Source organism: Sander vitreus, chromosome 3 (assembly GCF_031162955.1).
Source record: "Sander vitreus isolate 19-12246 chromosome 3, sanVit1, whole genome shotgun sequence".
NCBI lineage: Eukaryota > Metazoa > Chordata > Actinopteri > Perciformes > Percidae > Sander > Sander vitreus.
The window spans coordinates 24,091,832-24,109,124 of NC_135857.1; the positions used below are offsets into that span (position 1 = coordinate 24,091,832).

Here is a 17,293-nt window from a genome sequence, read left to right on the forward strand (position 1 = left end):
TGTTTTTGATCTGAGCCACTGGCAGACACTTGACCAATAGGAACAGTTTGCACAATTTCCACCAGCTTGTCTGCAGCCCCCTCCCAACCCAGACAGTCCTCTGCCCCAGCATGAATGAAGTCAGTGTTGTGAGAGAAGGATGGCTCCATAAGAGAGGTAAGGGGGCCCCTTTTGTTCACCGGCCATCATCTGAGTCTACCTAAAAGTGATAGTCCATCTATGTTTAAAGTATTAAATACCCCCCCTCCCTGTAGGTAAGGTATCTGTCAAGTTTATAGTTTCCTCATTTATGGAGAACAGATGTGTGCGTAGTTCAGTCACTTACAATGGATTCCCATTGTAATGACATTATGACATGGAGGCGCCATGTTAAAGTCGAAAAACACATGAGTATAGTCAAACGTTAAAAGTCAGTTGGATCAAAAATCTTCACGTCTTTTTTTAGGTGAATACATTAAAACATGGAGGCCTCGTTACTTCATCTTAAAGAGCGACGGCTCCTTCATCGGCTACAAAGAGAAGCCTGAGGTGTCCAGTGACCACAGCCTCCCACCACTCAACAATTTCTCTGTCGCAGGTCAGTTTTCCCTTCTGGCTGGCACATTTCCAAGAGTCAGAATAACATCCAAGAAGGGTTTTTATGTTTTGTTGTTAGTGCCTTCAGTTCTCCAGTGTTGGCTGATAACATGTCTCTGCCTTATAGAATGCCAGCTGATGAAAACAGAGCGACCAAGGCCCAATACGTTTGTCATCCGTTGCCTGCAATGGACCTCCGTTATTGAGCGTACCTTCCATGTAGACAGCAATGAGGAGAGGTAAGACACATTCATTCCAAGGGTTTTATTTTTAGTTTTGTTTACTGTCATTTTGGTAGAAAAAACAATGTGAGAGTGCCACCTGTAGTGTGCGACCAGTACATCTGAACATTCAATTTACATGCGGAAAAAAAGTATGTCTACACTTAAATACCAGAACAACAAGCTAAATCTTTTCTTCCTCCTCAAACTAAACAACAAATCTGGTTAGGAGCTGAACAGACAGACTGATGAGCCCAGTAAAGCTCTGTTTTGTTGCCTCTTGCTCGCCATCAATACAGTATGGTGTTTCAGGATAGTTCCCTATGTAGTTGTTCTCGACATGTAGTCAGCTTAGTGTGGACATAGTCTCAGAGTCCTAGCCTTCTGTCTCTATTGTAGATGGAATTGACAGTGTCTTGAGGGGAAAATGTGTTTGAAAACATGTTTTACATGAGATAAACTCAACACATATAGTAAGGACATTTTTACAAAATTAAACGGAGGTTTTGATTGTTCACTACAGGCAATGCAATTCATTTTAGTTTGCAAGAGTACGAAAGACCCTCATGCTTGAAATAGAATTCAGTGCCAGATTAGACCTGATTATGCACCCCTGACCTAAGCAATCGTCATTGATTTTTGTTTACATGGGCTCTGCCAAGTACCAAATCCCAGCAGCCCCCCAGATTATCCTCTACCTTCTAAATTGAATTTGCTAGACTACTGTATTTCCTTTAAGATATATTTTTGGCACAACATCCAAACCATCTGTCTGAATAGAAAGAGTTTACAAATGACATGTCGCTGTTAACTACAATTTGTGCCTTAAGGCAAAACTTCTGCAAATTCGAATGTTTATAGAATAGATTCAGAGTAATGTAGACATGGCTTTGGCTAGATTTAATAAAGGTAATGTTTGTTTTCTTCTTGGTCAGGGAGGAATGGATGCGATCGATCCAGGCAGTGGCAAATAGCCTGAAGAGTCAGCAGCAGGATGAGGAGCCCATGGAGATTAAATTTGGCTCACCAAGTGACAGCAGTGGCACAGAGGAGATGGAGATTGCTGTGTCCAAATCCCGCACAAAAGTGGTCAGTATTTGCACAAGCAGTGCCTGGCAGCTGAGTGTTTGCTGTGTTTGTTCAGCTAAGCTCATCTTTATTGAGCAAGTTGTTTAAACTTTAAGCCTCTTTCTCAAAGCTTTTTTGGTGAAACAACCTTTAAGTGAGTGGAGGGCAACATTTGTGTGTATATTTTGTCTAGTGCTGATTCACTAAAAGTGATTTTTAATGGCTCTGGTTTTACAGACGTAGTTTGTCTATTTACTGCTGACTTCGTCATGCAGCGTAAGAAGTATGTCGAGATGCAGTATGTATAAAGCTTGATTTATGGTTCTACGTTGAATCTACGTCGTAGGTATGTATGTAGGCACGCACAGATACCTACGACGTAGAATCATAAATCAAGCTTTATACATACTGATATTCTATGCCCGTAGCCTGACATGCACCTCCCCAGAAATGTAACTACACGTCTCGGCGACGCACTGTAGCAACTGTGATTGGTCTGCTTCGGCTGGGATTGGTAGCGTCGCATTTCCCCCTACTCATTTCCGGGTTCTCCTTCTCTGTAAACAACATGAAATCAAGGAGAGGGTTAACCTTTCCTGCTACAGCTTTCCCACTGTGGTCAGAAAGCACAGGGGACACACTTTGTTTCTCCGTCATCACTGTCGGAGTCGGTACTCTCTCCAAAGCTAATCCTGCCACTGTCTCACTGTTTCCAAAGGTCGTGACACACCAACCAGATGGCAGAAAAGGCAGTTGGACTGATCAGTCTGCCAGAGTTGGTCAAAAAAGTGCTCCATAACGCAGACGGCGCTAATCTGTATTGTCACCCAAAAATGAAAACCGACAGTTGATTGGACGAACGCGTCACGTGGGTCTGGTTTCTCCGGAAATTCAAAGACAGACTGTCATGGCGGCTTGTTCAGAATACGATCTCATATTGTACTAAAATAGTTCACCGAAACGTGTTTCTGAATACATTTTAAGCGAGAAATAGGCCATGCAGTTGCTGAATCTGTCTTCATTTCAGATCGACAAAGGTTGGTTTAAAAGATTTTCGTCAGATTTTGAGAGACTCAAGTCACACTGATCCCGCTCCTCGTTTCCGGGTTAGCACTCTACCATTCAGATTAGTCATTTGAGTCCGACTGCCAGCAGTGCCCGCCTTCCGATTCAACATGTCAAATCGGCCAAAATGAAGGCCGATGGCCCCTCAGACGGACAACGGCACGGAACACACCAAACAGACTCATTGAGTCACTGACCTCGCCAGACTGTCTGACGGCCGATTATCGGCTTAGCTTAACACACACTCCCCATGCATACACACATACCGGCTCTGCTATTCTCTTAAAGAGATACGCTAGATCGACGCAAACACACCAGCCCACAAGTATAAATCCTCACAACAGTGTAGGCCACTTACGTATGGCGTAGACTCTGCGTAGAGCCTACGTACAACCATAAATCCACCTTAACAGCTATATGTACTGTATTTCTTCATACTTTTTTACATTTACTGATCAAGTAGAAGTGTGTGGTTCTTCATAGTAGTTTGATTATTTTTGGGGACAGTTTTCTTGTACTTATGCTTATTTATATAATTTCCATGCTTTACATTGTATGTGATATTATTCAAATAGTGATCAGTGTCTACCTTTTCTACATACCTGTCACTAGAGGCCTGCAAATGTCTTTTTTTTTTTTGTGTCCAGTGTAGAACATGTTCCACTTCCTCGCTGCTGTTTCACAAGTGTTAATTTAAAGGCTTAGTTCTGTAATTTGAGGAGAAATATTTATAACTATTGCAGCATGTCATGTCTCACATTCACGAGAGACGTGTGTGACATTTTTATATCCCATCAAAAACTCACAGATGCACCTTTTGTCATGGCATGACCATTTTTCCTACAGACCATGAGTGACTTTGACTATCTAAAGCTGCTGGGAAAGGGGACATTTGGTAAAGTGATCCTGGTGAAGGAGAAGGCCACAGGAATGTACTACGCCATGAAAATCCTCCGCAAAGAAGTCATCATTGCTAAAGTTAGTGCTAATTACATCACAGTAAAAATTGACTTGTATTTACCATAAATTGTTTTTTGAACAACATTGCTATCTATTAGTATGTGATCTTGCTATCATTGTATGTACCGAATGTGTATATGTGTGTATTTTTCTAGGATGAAGTGGCACACACAGTTACAGAAAGCAGAGTTCTCCAAAATACGCGGCATCCCTTTCTAACGGTGAGTTACCAGTGCCGGTATAGTTTCCTCAGTTTGTGTCTTCCAAAATTAAGGGACCATTTAATCAGTAAATTACAGACACTAATATTTGTTTTCCTTCTCTACAGACACTAAAATATGCATTTCAAACGCATGACCGGCTATGCTTTGTGATGGAGTATGCAAATGGAGGAGAAGTAAGTTTTTCTCTTACTTCTCTTCTCGGCCTACAGTTGTGTCTGATGTGTTAATATACCCATGTATGACCTTTTTGAAGATGAAGTATTGTAGTTGGAGTGTAACTAAGATACCCAGCACATTGTGATGCATCAGTTTAAGGGTACTCTCACTCCTAACCTTCAGATTAAAAAAAAAATGGACCCTGATGCATTTGCCCAGTTAGTGCGGTTCATTTGGGTGTGAAAGATGTCAATCGATCAAACAACCGGACCAAGACCGCGGACTCATGATTTCAAAAGCTAAATCACTATTAAATCCATCTGCTGATTGTGAACTAGTCCATAAGTGCATATCTTTGTGTAAATCCTTTGGATACCTAATAATAACTTATATAGTGCATTTCATGAAACCCAAGGGCGCTCTACACAGGTACAGGGGGACAAGGGAAAAGAAAATATTAGGTCAACATGGACTAAAAGGAATGAAACATCCGTGCTAAATGGAAGGGGGACGTAATTTAGTCTAGGCTACTGGCATACAACCACATTGCGCATTGTAAAGTTATTTTATGAATGAAATCAACATATTAAATACCTGAGGGCTAATTCGGGGATGTTTTTTAATCATTTACAATCCGGTAATTGTCTCCATCTGTTGAAAGCCTGACCGAGATCGACTCGCGTGTCGCCCTTTCCTTCTTTTCTGTGATGGCCCTGCCCCAGGGTCAGCCATAACTACAACAGATAACTTCTAAAATAAAATGAAAATACAATTAGGCCTATATAAAAGAAATCTCCTGCTACCTTTCACCTGGCTGGATACAATAACAGGCTTTGTGGTACATTGAAATCTGTGACCCTTCAGAATGTGTGCTCTGTAGCGCCGTCTACCTGCCCTAAATCATATTTGTGACTTTGCGGGAAAAATCGGACCCGGACAAAGGCACTAATAAAAACTATATAAAAATAGTGTTCTTTTCACGGTTAGTCTCGTTTGCTGTTACAGGTCATTTATGATCATCAGATGGAAAATGACAGTTTCAGAAACATTTAAAAGTTACATATAGTAACTTTAAGGAGCATGAGGAATTGTTCTGTCTCTTATTCCTGTGTAAACATTTTTCCTCCTTTTCAGCTCTTCTTTCACTTATCGCGGGACAGAGTGTTCACAGAAGACAGAGCTAGATTCTATGGTGCAGAAATAGTGTCAGCACTGGAGTACCTACACTCACGCAATGTAGTTTACAGAGATTTAAAGGTAAGGCGTCTGCTTGCTCTGACAGTATAGTGTTAATTTATTGTAAATAAGATGGAGGGGTGTTCTTGAATATGCTATAACCTTAGATTGTCATACAATCTAGATCTAAAATAGCTGTGAACTAATTTGAGTCTACTTTGAATCTTTCCTTGCACAGCTGGAGAACCTCATGTTAGATAAGGACGGCCACATAAAGATAACAGACTTTGGGCTGTGTAAAGAGGGGATCACAGACGGTGCCACTATGAAAACCTTCTGTGGAACCCCGGAGTACCTGGCACCAGAGGTAACTCACACCGCAATGGCTTTAGACTCTGACATCGATATGTTTTGTGACATAGATTATGTAAATAAGTGCTTATGCCACCGGGCGGGATGAGCACATGATGGAAACTAGTTTTGATAAGTTGGTAGATTCATCTTTTAACATTTTGGAGCAACTTCGTTAACTTCACTGGGGGACATTATGTGAAACTAGTAAGGGCAGTAGTTCAGCTGGTAGAGCTGGTTGTCAAATGCACTGTTGGTGCTTGGGCTACCATTCGCTACCGACTTGACCTATAGAACACGGACAATCAACAGGTTCCTGGGATGGGAACGTTTGCTCTCTAAAGTTTTCTTTAAAAATGCATTGTCCTGTTGCAGAAATGTATCTGAAATTGGGAAAAGAAGGGCAACTATCCCTCCTGCACTGATGTTCCTGTTGTTTTCCTTTCTCTCCGAACTCTTTTCATCACTAACCTGCCAGGTGCTAGAAGACAATGACTACGGACGAGCGGTGGACTGGTGGGGACTGGGCGTGGTCATGTATGAGATGATGTGTGGTCGGTTGCCCTTCTACAACCAGGACCACGAGCGCCTCTTTGAGCTTATCCTCATGGAGGAGATCCGCTTCCCCAAGAACCTGGCTCCGGAAGCCAAGGCCCTGCTGGCCGGCCTGCTCAAAAAGGATCCCAAACAAAGGTTCGTGATCTGCAGCTGATGTATGTTTTTCCACCATACAACCTTGATAATCAAGCACTAATTTAGTAAATATGTGAAGAATAATTTGTAGTAATTTGTGCTGATAATTGGTATAGAAATATGAACTAGATAATGTAACAATGATGCCTCTTGTTTATGGCAAGTATCACTAATTATATCATTAGTTGAAAGTTGGCCAACGATTTTGAGACATTTAACCAAAATGAAAACAAGTGTTTGATAAAAGCTTGAAATTCAACATATTTAATAGTTCAGTTTTTTGTAAACATTCAGTTACACACTGTTTTGCCGCAGCCAAATAAAAGAAATGAAGAAGCATTTCACTGTATCAAGCAGCGTTTCAAAGTCGATATTGATATTTGAGAGTTAAAAAACAAAAGAATCGTGACACTTTGGCATTTCTGTACTGCAAATGCTGATATATCTGTAATAAACTAATGTCAGCTATACTGATCAGTCAGGCTGCACTACATATTAAATAATCTCCAACTGATTTTGTTACCCCCACCGAGGAGTATTTGTTTCCGGTTTGGTTTGTTTCTTTGTTGGTGTGTTTGGCTGTCAGCAGGATTACGGAAAAACTACTGGCCCGAATTTTAATGACACTTGGTGAAAGGGTGTAGCATGGGCCAAGGAAGAACCCATTACATTTTGGAGCGGATCCCAATAATGGGGCAGATACACAAATTATTTTTCACTTTTGTTAACATTGCAAGATAGGGCATTTGTGCTGAAATTCATGTGGTGTCACACCGCATTAACATTGTCAGATAGGGCATGCTTTGGTGGAGGTCGACTGCCCTTCTAGTTTTATTTATAAGCTTGCTTTGAAATGTTCTCTGAAATATTTTTTTTTTAAGTGCATGCACAGCAACATCCAAAAACTCTAAAATCGTGAGTGGTACAATGTTTTCAATATTAAACACAATTTCCGATGAAAAACACTTTATGTACGGTTTCGACGTGAAAACATGGCTGTTCAGCTGAATAACTGGCTCCTGAAGATGCAGCAGTACCGCTCCAGAAAAACATTTTCTTCCTGGGTTTTGCACCATGTCTGTAGCACTTGATTAGTTTTCTGAATCTTCCATTGTGCTCGGGGGCACCACATATTCAGCTATAAAATAAGTAACCACATTATTAAGCCTTTGTTCCTTCTTGATTAGTTTTGTCACAGGGTAATGGCCATAAACAAGGACATAATTGATTGTTGTTTTGGTCGAGCCCCAGTGTTTCTGGAAACAGTCGAAGAACTGCTAATATTAGCACATTGAGCACTGCCTGTCTTACTGACACATGCACCTGTAAGTAGTAAGGAAATGAGGAATACATTTGTCTGTCTTGTTTGAAATTGGTAAATACAAGTCAAAAGGGAACAACACAACATAAGTGCTTGTTGTACTTTTGTATGTATGACAGTGTTTGCACAATTATCTGTGCAAAGAAAAGGTAGCTGGTGAGTGGGTGGTGATGGTGTTTCTGTTTTGTTTACAGGCTTGGTGGCGGTCCAGACGATGCCAAAGAAGTGATGAGCCACAAGTTCTTCACATCCATCAACTGGCAGGATGTTCTTGAAAAAAAGGTGAGGTTCTGGGGGGAAAACCAAACAAATGACATGACATTTAAAATAAGATGTTCAGAATGTAAAATGGCTATCTTTTGTCTCCCCAGCTTATTCCACCCTTCAAGCCCCAGGTAACATCAGAGACGGACACGCGTTACTTTGATGATGAGTTCACAGCACAAACCATAACAATAACTCCCCCTGACAAGTGTAAGTATATCAACATCTGCCGTTTGTGCTTTAAGTTTGGATTTATACATGTTTTTGTATGCATTTATGTCTTGTTTTAAACTGGTGGATGTATTTTTTCTCTCTCCCTTTATGTGTACTCTAGATGACAGTTTAGATGTCGAGGATTCAGATCAGCGCAGGCACTTCCCTCAGTTCTCCTACTCTGCCAGCATACGGGAATGATCACTCAGACTCTTGAACAAGCAGGCAGGCTAACACACGATCACAATCCCACATACACACTTGCACTGCTGGGGAACGACACAAACACAAACTGGCACAAGACACATTTTCATTCAGTCTTTTACGCACGTACACACACAGACACCTACACACACACACATATCCTGGCTATTCAGACAAGACAGGGATCATCGAGTATGAAATGAACACACAGGCCGTGAATGACTGACCTCAGCAGGTTTATGTGGATAGACTGGCAGCTTTGTCTCTGTGCGTCCTCTCAGGGTTGGCTTTAGGCTTCCCTGCAGGACCTCTGCTGCACTACACTGGGGTACCACATCAAAGCCTTGACACTTTGAAAACCAGGTTATGCCAGCAAGTACCACCTCTTTACCAGCTGTACCCATGCTACACACACACACAGATACCAACCCATGCATAGACTGTGTGTGTGTGTATATATATATATATATATATACACACACACACACACACAAATGTACTTGATAGAATAAAAAAAACAAAAAACAATCCAAATTAGGAAAATGGAAAAGATATGGGGAAAAAGACCATTTTTTTTATTTCATCGATTGTTACGGTTTTAAATGTAAAGCCATATTTCTGCATTTTTTTGTGATTTCTTAACAAGTGCTCTTTCTGGAACTTGCTGTTACAAATCAAGTGTGGGACTGTTCCTACAGTAGGGGGAAATAGGGAAGAGGAGGAGGGGAGGAGGGTTGCCATTTCTGTGTTTGCACTGCATGTGTGTATAAGCAAATGGACGGGTGGATGTGTGAATGTATGCGTGTGTGCATATGAGCGCAGGAGGTTGGATGAACAACCATTTTGATTCTCAGCCATCCATTTGTGTCTTTTGTTTTCATGCATGTTTTGAAACTCTGAACAATTGCTGGAATATCGACAAGAGAGGACACTACACGACACACTCAATGGCCTTTTTTTAAAGGGAACAAGCATGTAATTTATGATTGATGTGACCGGCTTGGCGCTAAATTGTCTCAGTCAGGAATAGAAACTGGGATCTCTTGCATGGCTAACCTTTTGCTTTAAAAGCTGCATTAATTTAACTCAAAGTGATGCAGCAGTCAGGCTCTTAGTCCATGTCGCTGTGTCCAAACTGACTTACCGAATGGTAAGCTACATCTAGCTGCTGGTTGAAGGTGTAACAGCGAGTTTTCATTAAGGTCAGTCGTTATGTGTTTAAGAGAGTAAGAATAGAAGGAAAGAGGAGATTATAGACTAGACGCTTCAGCACAGTTGTTCCCCAACCTGTCTAGAGACCAATGTAGACGCACACAGCCATCCGCTGTTTTCCATCCAGTAATTCTCTCTCCCTAGCTGGAGAGTTAGGCACAAATCTCTTTGTTTATTTTGTATTTGTAATATCTGTGTAAGTTTTAAAGATATTTTTTTTTTATTGTTCCCCTATTTAAAAAAAAAAAATAGTAATTGAGTTCAAACGTTGTTACGTCTTTATGAAGAGGCCAAAAATTTACTGACTTGGTGGACGTTTAACACTTCAAATGATTCCACATTGATGTTTAGAAACTTTTTTTTTTCTTTTTTCTTTTTTTCTTCAATGATGTGTTACAGCACTTAAATCTGCGTAGTTGTATGTCTGGAGCAACAGTCTGCAGGTTTACAATCCAAATAAACGCTGAATGAGCTGGTCGACCAACCTTCAGCCTGCAGACAGGGCGAACTAATCAAAACATCAGCTGTATTAAGTTGAAAATCTGCATACGTTGAGTCATGATGGCACACGAGAACACACACACGAGTGCTAATATTGACGCAAGCATTTTATATTCCATATTGCTGGAAGAGATGTTTGTTGCTCTTTGAGCTTCACTAAAGAAACATCAAGATCTTTTTGTTTGTCATTGTTTTGTTTTTTCCTTTTTTTGTCGATCTATTTCTCAAATTCTGGAAGACACATTGTCTTGTTTAAGTATACATTATATAAAAAATTATATATTAAAAGTTTCTAAAAAGCTTTCATTTTTATTACGTTCTTCATTTCACAGGTTTCCATGAGAGGAATGTTTATTTAGCGAAGACGATGATTTTAAATGGGCAGTTCATTTTTGGTTTGCATTATCACATCCCTTAGGCTGAACTGAATACACAGTCTATAGATTGCATAATTGAGCATATAAAAGGAAAGTAATATCAAGGGAGATTCACATCAGTTTGATCATTCATTTGTAAACTAGAGAGAAAATAATCCCAATGCAGAACACATTTTAAAGCTGTACTCTATATATTTTACAGACAATGCTTCAAAGTTGACTGCAGGGGTGTGAATAATGAAATTGGTAGTTTTCTACCATTCTCTGCAGAGCACTTATTCTACAGCAATGTTTAAAAAACTATCAGCATTCTCTGGGATAACCCTCATGTCACATATTCATTTGTTTTTATTAAGTTTGTGTGAGTGACAGAGCGTGATGTTTGAGTAAAAGTGGTGATGAGGACACAGAAAAGCAGCAGGTTTTTGACTAATCTTGGGGCACCAGGTGGCCCCAGTTCCTGCAGATGATAATGTGATCAAATGGCTTTGATTTACAGTTCACAACTCCAGCACATCTTCTCACTGGCTCAGGCACAGCCATCATACTCTAGCCTAGTGTCCTGCTTTGGAAACGGCAGGATTGGATATCAGAACCACTGCACTGATGGACTCTACTGTGGATTTGCCTTCATTGCTATCATGGCCATATGGGGGTGCTGCTGAACTTTTTTAATATTGGTTGTGAAGCCATACTCTGAACCTCGCTGCTGGCCACGCTTTAAGCAATGCTTCACAGCTGAACATGCAAGTTAATACCCCTGACCTCTCCTGTAGGCATACACAGGCACAATAAGTGCCTCCTCACTATTGTGTAAATACCAAAAAAGAGCTTGATGGTGAATGCAGCATTCGTAGAGGGGGAGGCCTGCAGCTTTGTAGTATTTGATTTGCAGCTTTACTATGGTTACCTTGCTTCTCTGTATATTTGAATGTGATTAACAGTCACGAATGTCACACCTGATGTTGGTGTAACAAGATTTTGTCTGCTTTTTGCTGTTAGTTGAGGCTCAGAGGGCAATGAGAAAAAAAAAAAGCAATCTTTAAGGGGAGGACATTGTCCTGGTAGACAGTTTCAGCCCCCCTTTGCAAGACTTTACAATGTAACGGGTGATACCTGCTACAATATGGTAGCTTATAATATTTGCAACTATAATGTGCCAGTAAACATTTTTACTGAATAATGCTGTGTGTGTCTTTTTTTGTGCTATGTTTACAGTGTACACTGTACACCCGCACAGTCTTATCCAACCCACTACAACAGCTCTGCAATTTTTTTGTATGGCAGTGTTCAATATATGAGGGACTTGCAGTCATGTGAAAAAATTAGGATACCCATGCTAAAGGTGACTAAAAAGAGGAATAAAAAAAAAATCATTTTTTTCAAATTGATCTTAATGCCAACAAACAAAAACCCAATCTTTAAGGACACCAATTTTCTTTGTGAATGAATAATGTATCATAAATAAATAAATGTTCTTCCTTAAAATACAGGGGGCATAAGTAAGTACACTCCTATGTTAAATTCCCATAGAGGCAGACAGATTTTTATTTTTAAAGACCAGTTATTTCATGGATCCAGGATACTATGCATCCTGATGAAGTTCCCTTGGCCTTTGGAATTAAAATAGCCCCACATCATCACATACCCTTCACCATACCTAGAGATTGGCATGGGGTACTTTCCATAAAATCGTCTCTCAATGCAAATCAAACCAGCTATTAGGCTAACTGAAATAAAACCATGCCAATCTCTAGGTATGGTGAAGGCTATGTGATGATGTGGGGCTATTTGAATTAGTTAGTTTACGATATTGCGATCATGGATTGCATTAGACTGTAGGCCTACCGATAACTTGCATGGATTTCCAAGAGCCAATTAATGTCATATATTTTACCGGCTACCACAGAAGTGTGCCGTTTTTTTTTGTTGAGATGCGTCAAAAATGTTCCCTGTACAAATCTTGAATGTCAAGTAGCCTAAAAAAAATATTGCTGCATTATAATGCATGGCAAGCTATTTCACACTAATTCATATACAACATAAAGCGTGAACCGGAAGTCCTTATCCTAACCCGTCTACCTTGACACCGGTGTCCCCACCCCAATCAGTGTGCGCCGTTTGTGGCCCACCTGTCTTTATTAGGGTGTGTCCGGGCGGCAGCATGGCTGCTCTCTGCTCCAGGAATCCGCCGACAACCGTGGATAAGTAGCTGCAGCGGCCCGGCACAGGACCTCTGTCTCCGGCTGTGACCATGGCCAAGACTGGTTTCTGCGACTCCAAGCCCCTGCTGGACTTACACAAGAAGGTGAGCATCTGTTTAACAGACGCAGTCTTAATCATATTGTCTTAAGAAAAAAAAAAAGTTTAGACATGAACCTGAGATGTGCAACAAGTTATTCATATTTTACTTTTATTTCTGACTTATTGATGGTAGACATTTATTGAGCAATGAGTTGGGGAAGGTTAACAGAAGCAAACTCATTAATTAAACCTTCATGTCCTTTATCTCACTCATACATTTCCCAAGGTAACTCGTGCCTATTCAGTTCAAGTCATGTAAACTATCATACTTTAAGTGCTGTATTTTACCTACACACAGGCTTGCTCCATGTTTGTGTTGTCAGGAGAGTAATTGCCTTCACCTGTCATGATCCCAGGTGTCAAGCCGTCGCTGATTTAAATGGGTGGAATTGGACCTTGGGAATGTTGATGACCTGAAGTGAACCACTATTTTGACATTCATTTTGAGGCATTACTGTCCACTGATAACTGATGTTCATACAGAGAATGAACTGCAGCTGCCTACAAACATTTTGCCTCAGTTGTGGTAATAAAAATGGGTAGGCCATGATCACACCATTAAGTTTCTATTGTCCCTGCAGGCGGATGAGAGGCGGGCCCCGTTAAGAACTTGGTCTAATGCCTGTGGGCCTATAGATCGCTGGCAGCCTGTAGAGGAGTCCAGGATGGCCCCTGTCAAAATGGAGCCAGAACACCGATGGGTACGCCTTCTTTCCCGCTTGTCATCGTCAAACACCTACTACGGTGTCTCTTTCATCTTGGCTTTTTTTTTCCCCCTCAGCATATTGGTCTTAAATGATCTAAGGAAGGTCAGGATGTGACGGACATTCCCTTATTTTAATAGAAGCTACTATTTGTAATCTTGTTCTCTAAATATGATATGTTGCATTCACTGTAAACTTATTTGGTTCGGAGCATCGGTATTAAGCAGCTCTTTCTGTCATGATTATGACAATCCTACTTCCACGTGCATGTGTGTAAGGCGTTGTCTGTCTGCAGGAAAGGAGGTTATCGGCGCAAACAAGCGAAGGCATCATCATGGGATTTCATGAAGACAGTCGAACACGCTCAGTTGGTAGTGTAATCAATACCAAACGTATTTTCACCCCAGACTTTCAAATGAATGCACCTAATATGGAGAGAACTGCATTTTCTACGCTTTATATAAAACTATCAGGGTGACAATAGCTGTTAAGTGATGTATTGTTTGATTGGGTAAAATTATGTTATAAAATGCAGTCAGTTTGCTAAATGATATTTGGGACTTAATGCTCAGATGGTGGCAGATGGTTACTTCACCATGTTGTATAAGATGGGTGAAAAATGATTTGCTTGCATGTGTTATTCCTCCCTTGTCCTCCTTTCCGTCCTGTGTAGCAGATGGGTGTGTGGAGGAGCCTTTGCTTCTTTACCCTCATGGACTGCAGGGTCTTCAAAGCCTACAGGCACTGGTGCCTAGCTTGCTGCGCCATGAAGTAGAGACCGCACTGGAGAGACTGGACCTCATATGGGACCGGACGTACGCCTGGGACATGTTCTTGGATATGATGGTGAGACATCATGAACAGAGTGTTTATCTAATTTTCTAAGGAAGAAACATTATCCCTCCAATGTCCTGTATGCAGACCTCACCACTAATTGTATACTATATAATTGAGGGGCAACCTACAAGATTGGCGCACACACTTATCGCACTGCATCTCTTTTAAATATTTAGAGTGTGCCTCCTGTTTTCGGTTTTCACCCTGCAGATAACTCAAACACGACACTCCTTTTCCAACGCCGACCTGCCCCGGCATTTCACTGATGGCACTCGTTCTGTCCTGGTAGACTGGCTCATTCAAGTACATGTAAGTCTCAGTGATGGACAGTTAATTTAAGGTCATATGCTTAATAAGAACCTGTCAAATGCTACTATGCTAAGTTAGATGGCCGGTCAGGAAAAAAAACAAATCAATGTTAACTTGAGAATGAGGCTACATTCCAAATGGAAGATTGGTACTTGATTGGTACAGTAAATATTAAGCTACAGGTGCTTGGCTAAGCATAAAAACTGGAAAAGGCTAGCCTGGCTCTGTCCAAAAGTAACAAACCAGTACCTCTAAAACTCAAATAACATTATGTATCACTTGTTTAATCTGTACAAAAACCAACAAGTAAACAATTTGGTTTTATAGTTTTCAATCTTGATTGCCCAGTTTATTTCCTACCAGGAGATGATGCATTTTCAGGAAGAGACCCTCTATCTGGCCATACACCTCCTCAACCGCTCTGTGCGTCAGATCAAGGTGACCACAGTCAACCTGCAGCTCCTCGGCATGGTTTGCCTTTTTCTTGCTGCAAAAAAGGAAGAATGTCTCCTCCCTGAGGTAAGCTGGCTCAGCACTCTCCAATTATAAAGCTACAGTACTGTCTGTTAAGCCCACTGGCGGTGCTGAAAAATGAAGCCAACGCAGAAGTGCCAAAAACTACAGTCCCCCGAATGCCCACTTGATGCTGGCCCTAAAAGGCAGTCAATCCCCATAGACCCCCATATTAAAATGCCCAACTTCACAGCAGAAATACACATTTACAGCCTGGTTTTGGTCTCCTATAGCAGAGTTCACCCTTCATGACAACTGTACGGGTTTTTATTTTATATATTTTTTATAACCCACCCGTTTAAATTATATCAAAACTTAGTTATCCATAATTAAGGGCGTGCCACTTTGAGTGGCAGGTGGCTGCCGTCCCAGGAGGTGAGCATAAAACTAGTTTGTAACAATTGCTAAATGGGATATGTATTTTTTTACTTGCCTTAAATAAGTGTAATGCTGTCTATGATAAATGGAAAAATAAGTTCAAAATAAATAAGTGTAATGCGTAACAACCACACTTTTCTAAGAAAAGACACTTCCTTTTATTTTTATGTTTTTTGGTGCTGCTTCTTCCAGGTGTCTGGACTCTGCTACTTGATGGACCACACCTACACTAAGCATCAGCTGCTGCGAATGGAGCGGAAAGTCCTTTTAGGGCTCAAGTTTGATTTATCCTACTGTCCCCCTCTGCATTTCCTCCTCCTCCTTTCCTCCATTGCTCGCTGCGGTGCTAAGGTAGATCTGCATTGTGTGTTCTTTGTCCAGTTTCTAATTGGGTCAGATTTTCCAGTATGTAAAGATCTGAAGTGTCATCTGTTCCACCAGGTGGTCTGGATGGCTCGGTATCTACTGGAGCTGTCTCTCCTGGAGGGCCAGTGTGTGCTGGTTCTGCCCGTACAGCTGGCAGGAGCGGCCCTCTGCTTGTCCCGTCAAGTTCTGCAGGAGCCCCTAACACCAGAAGGGGAGGCTGCATGGTGTCTGGCCTCCAGTGTCCATGTCGGCAGGTGTGTTTCTTGACTGACTTATAAGATGCACTCCCTTCATCCACAGTGCCCTTTGAGAGCCTTTACCCCTGGCATCATCAGCACAGTAGTTACTGAGTTCTGGCTTCTCTGTACTACTAACTTCACAGATGCAAAAGTTCACTTTCCAGGTGTTTTTGTATTAGTCAGCATCCATCCTACCTTTTTAATTTTAAATCTGTATGCTTTGTTTTTCAGTGAGACTGCCCTGCTGAGGGTCATGCACATTCTGGCCAGTGCCGCAGCCAAGGCGCACACCCGAGAGACCTGCGCTACTTTTAATAAATTCTCCTCCCCAGAGACCATGCATGTCAGCAGGCACCCGGGTCTAAAGAACGCTGCTGGTCTGATAGGGGTATGCACTTGACATTCCTCACTCCCAAAGACTTAATTAAATGCCGAAGCTTCAAGGTAGAGAAGCCTGACCTGTATCACTTGAGGACTTGACTCCTGTGCGGTCCAAGGCTGTTTATTCTTTACTGTAGATCCTGAGGAGTTGCCATGGAAATGGGTAAGGAAGAAATGTGAAATAATTGACGCTGAACATTGTTTGACAAAGGATTGCATGCACTTTGCATGTGTGTGATTTAACCAACCCAATGGCACATGTTTTATGATCTTATCTTGCAGCCAATTTAGAAAATATTTGAATTGTATTGATGTTTCCTTGTCTTATCATTTGTGAAAAGGATGTGGGCTGTCTAAGTTTTAATGTACAAAATAAAGTGTCTGCTGCAGTGTTGTGAGTTTCAGTTGTTTATAGCCCACAAACCCATGCAATTTATACAGTTCTACATGACAGCAGAGCCCCCTTCTGACTGCATCACTGCATTGTTGGCCATTCCTGCTCACATGTGCAATCATGCTGTTACAGCTGACTGGCTCAAAGAAGTAGCAGTAGAGATTGTTGGGACAGCTGGCACAGCATAAACATCAAGAGTAGGCCTATTTCTTTGCACTAAATGTCAAACAAATGCACATTTTGCACAACCTGCAAACTGTTAATCAGTTTAACTTTGACCTTTACC

The 17,293-nt window shown here is 41.3% G+C and overlaps 2 protein-coding genes across 2 annotated transcripts in view; both read left to right on the forward strand.

Moving 5' to 3' along the window:
- The window catches only part of akt2 (v-akt murine thymoma viral oncogene homolog 2), an 11,359-nt gene extending 2,233 nt beyond the window's left edge, over positions 1-9,126 (forward strand). The window contains exons 2-14 of the mRNA XM_078246620.1: positions 1-156; positions 446-577; positions 704-815; positions 1,733-1,886; positions 3,777-3,908; positions 4,046-4,111; positions 4,219-4,287; positions 5,405-5,527; positions 5,685-5,813; positions 6,276-6,490; positions 8,006-8,093; positions 8,183-8,285; positions 8,410-9,126. The exon at positions 1-156 is cut by the window's left edge and continues 17 nt beyond it. Of these exons, the coding sequence (XP_078102746.1) occupies positions 111-156; positions 446-577; positions 704-815; positions 1,733-1,886; positions 3,777-3,908; positions 4,046-4,111; positions 4,219-4,287; positions 5,405-5,527; positions 5,685-5,813; positions 6,276-6,490; positions 8,006-8,093; positions 8,183-8,285; positions 8,410-8,489 (1,449 nt within the window). The 5' untranslated portion in view covers positions 1-110 and the 3' untranslated portion in view covers positions 8,490-9,126. The remainder of the gene's footprint in view (positions 157-445; positions 578-703; positions 816-1,732; positions 1,887-3,776; positions 3,909-4,045; positions 4,112-4,218; positions 4,288-5,404; positions 5,528-5,684; positions 5,814-6,275; positions 6,491-8,005; positions 8,094-8,182; positions 8,286-8,409) is intronic.
- Positions 9,127-13,542: 4,416 nt separating this feature from the next.
- ccnp (cyclin P) lies at positions 13,543-17,002 on the forward strand. Its single transcript, XM_078244206.1, has 8 exons — positions 13,543-13,587; positions 13,886-13,961; positions 14,264-14,436; positions 14,638-14,736; positions 15,100-15,255; positions 15,820-15,978; positions 16,069-16,247; positions 16,464-17,002. The coding sequence occupies exons 1-8, from the start codon at positions 13,552-13,554 to the stop codon at positions 16,630-16,632; spliced, it is 1,047 nt and encodes a 348-aa protein (XP_078100332.1). The 5' UTR covers positions 13,543-13,551; the 3' UTR covers positions 16,633-17,002.
- The last annotated feature ends 291 nt before the right edge of the window (positions 17,003-17,293 follow it).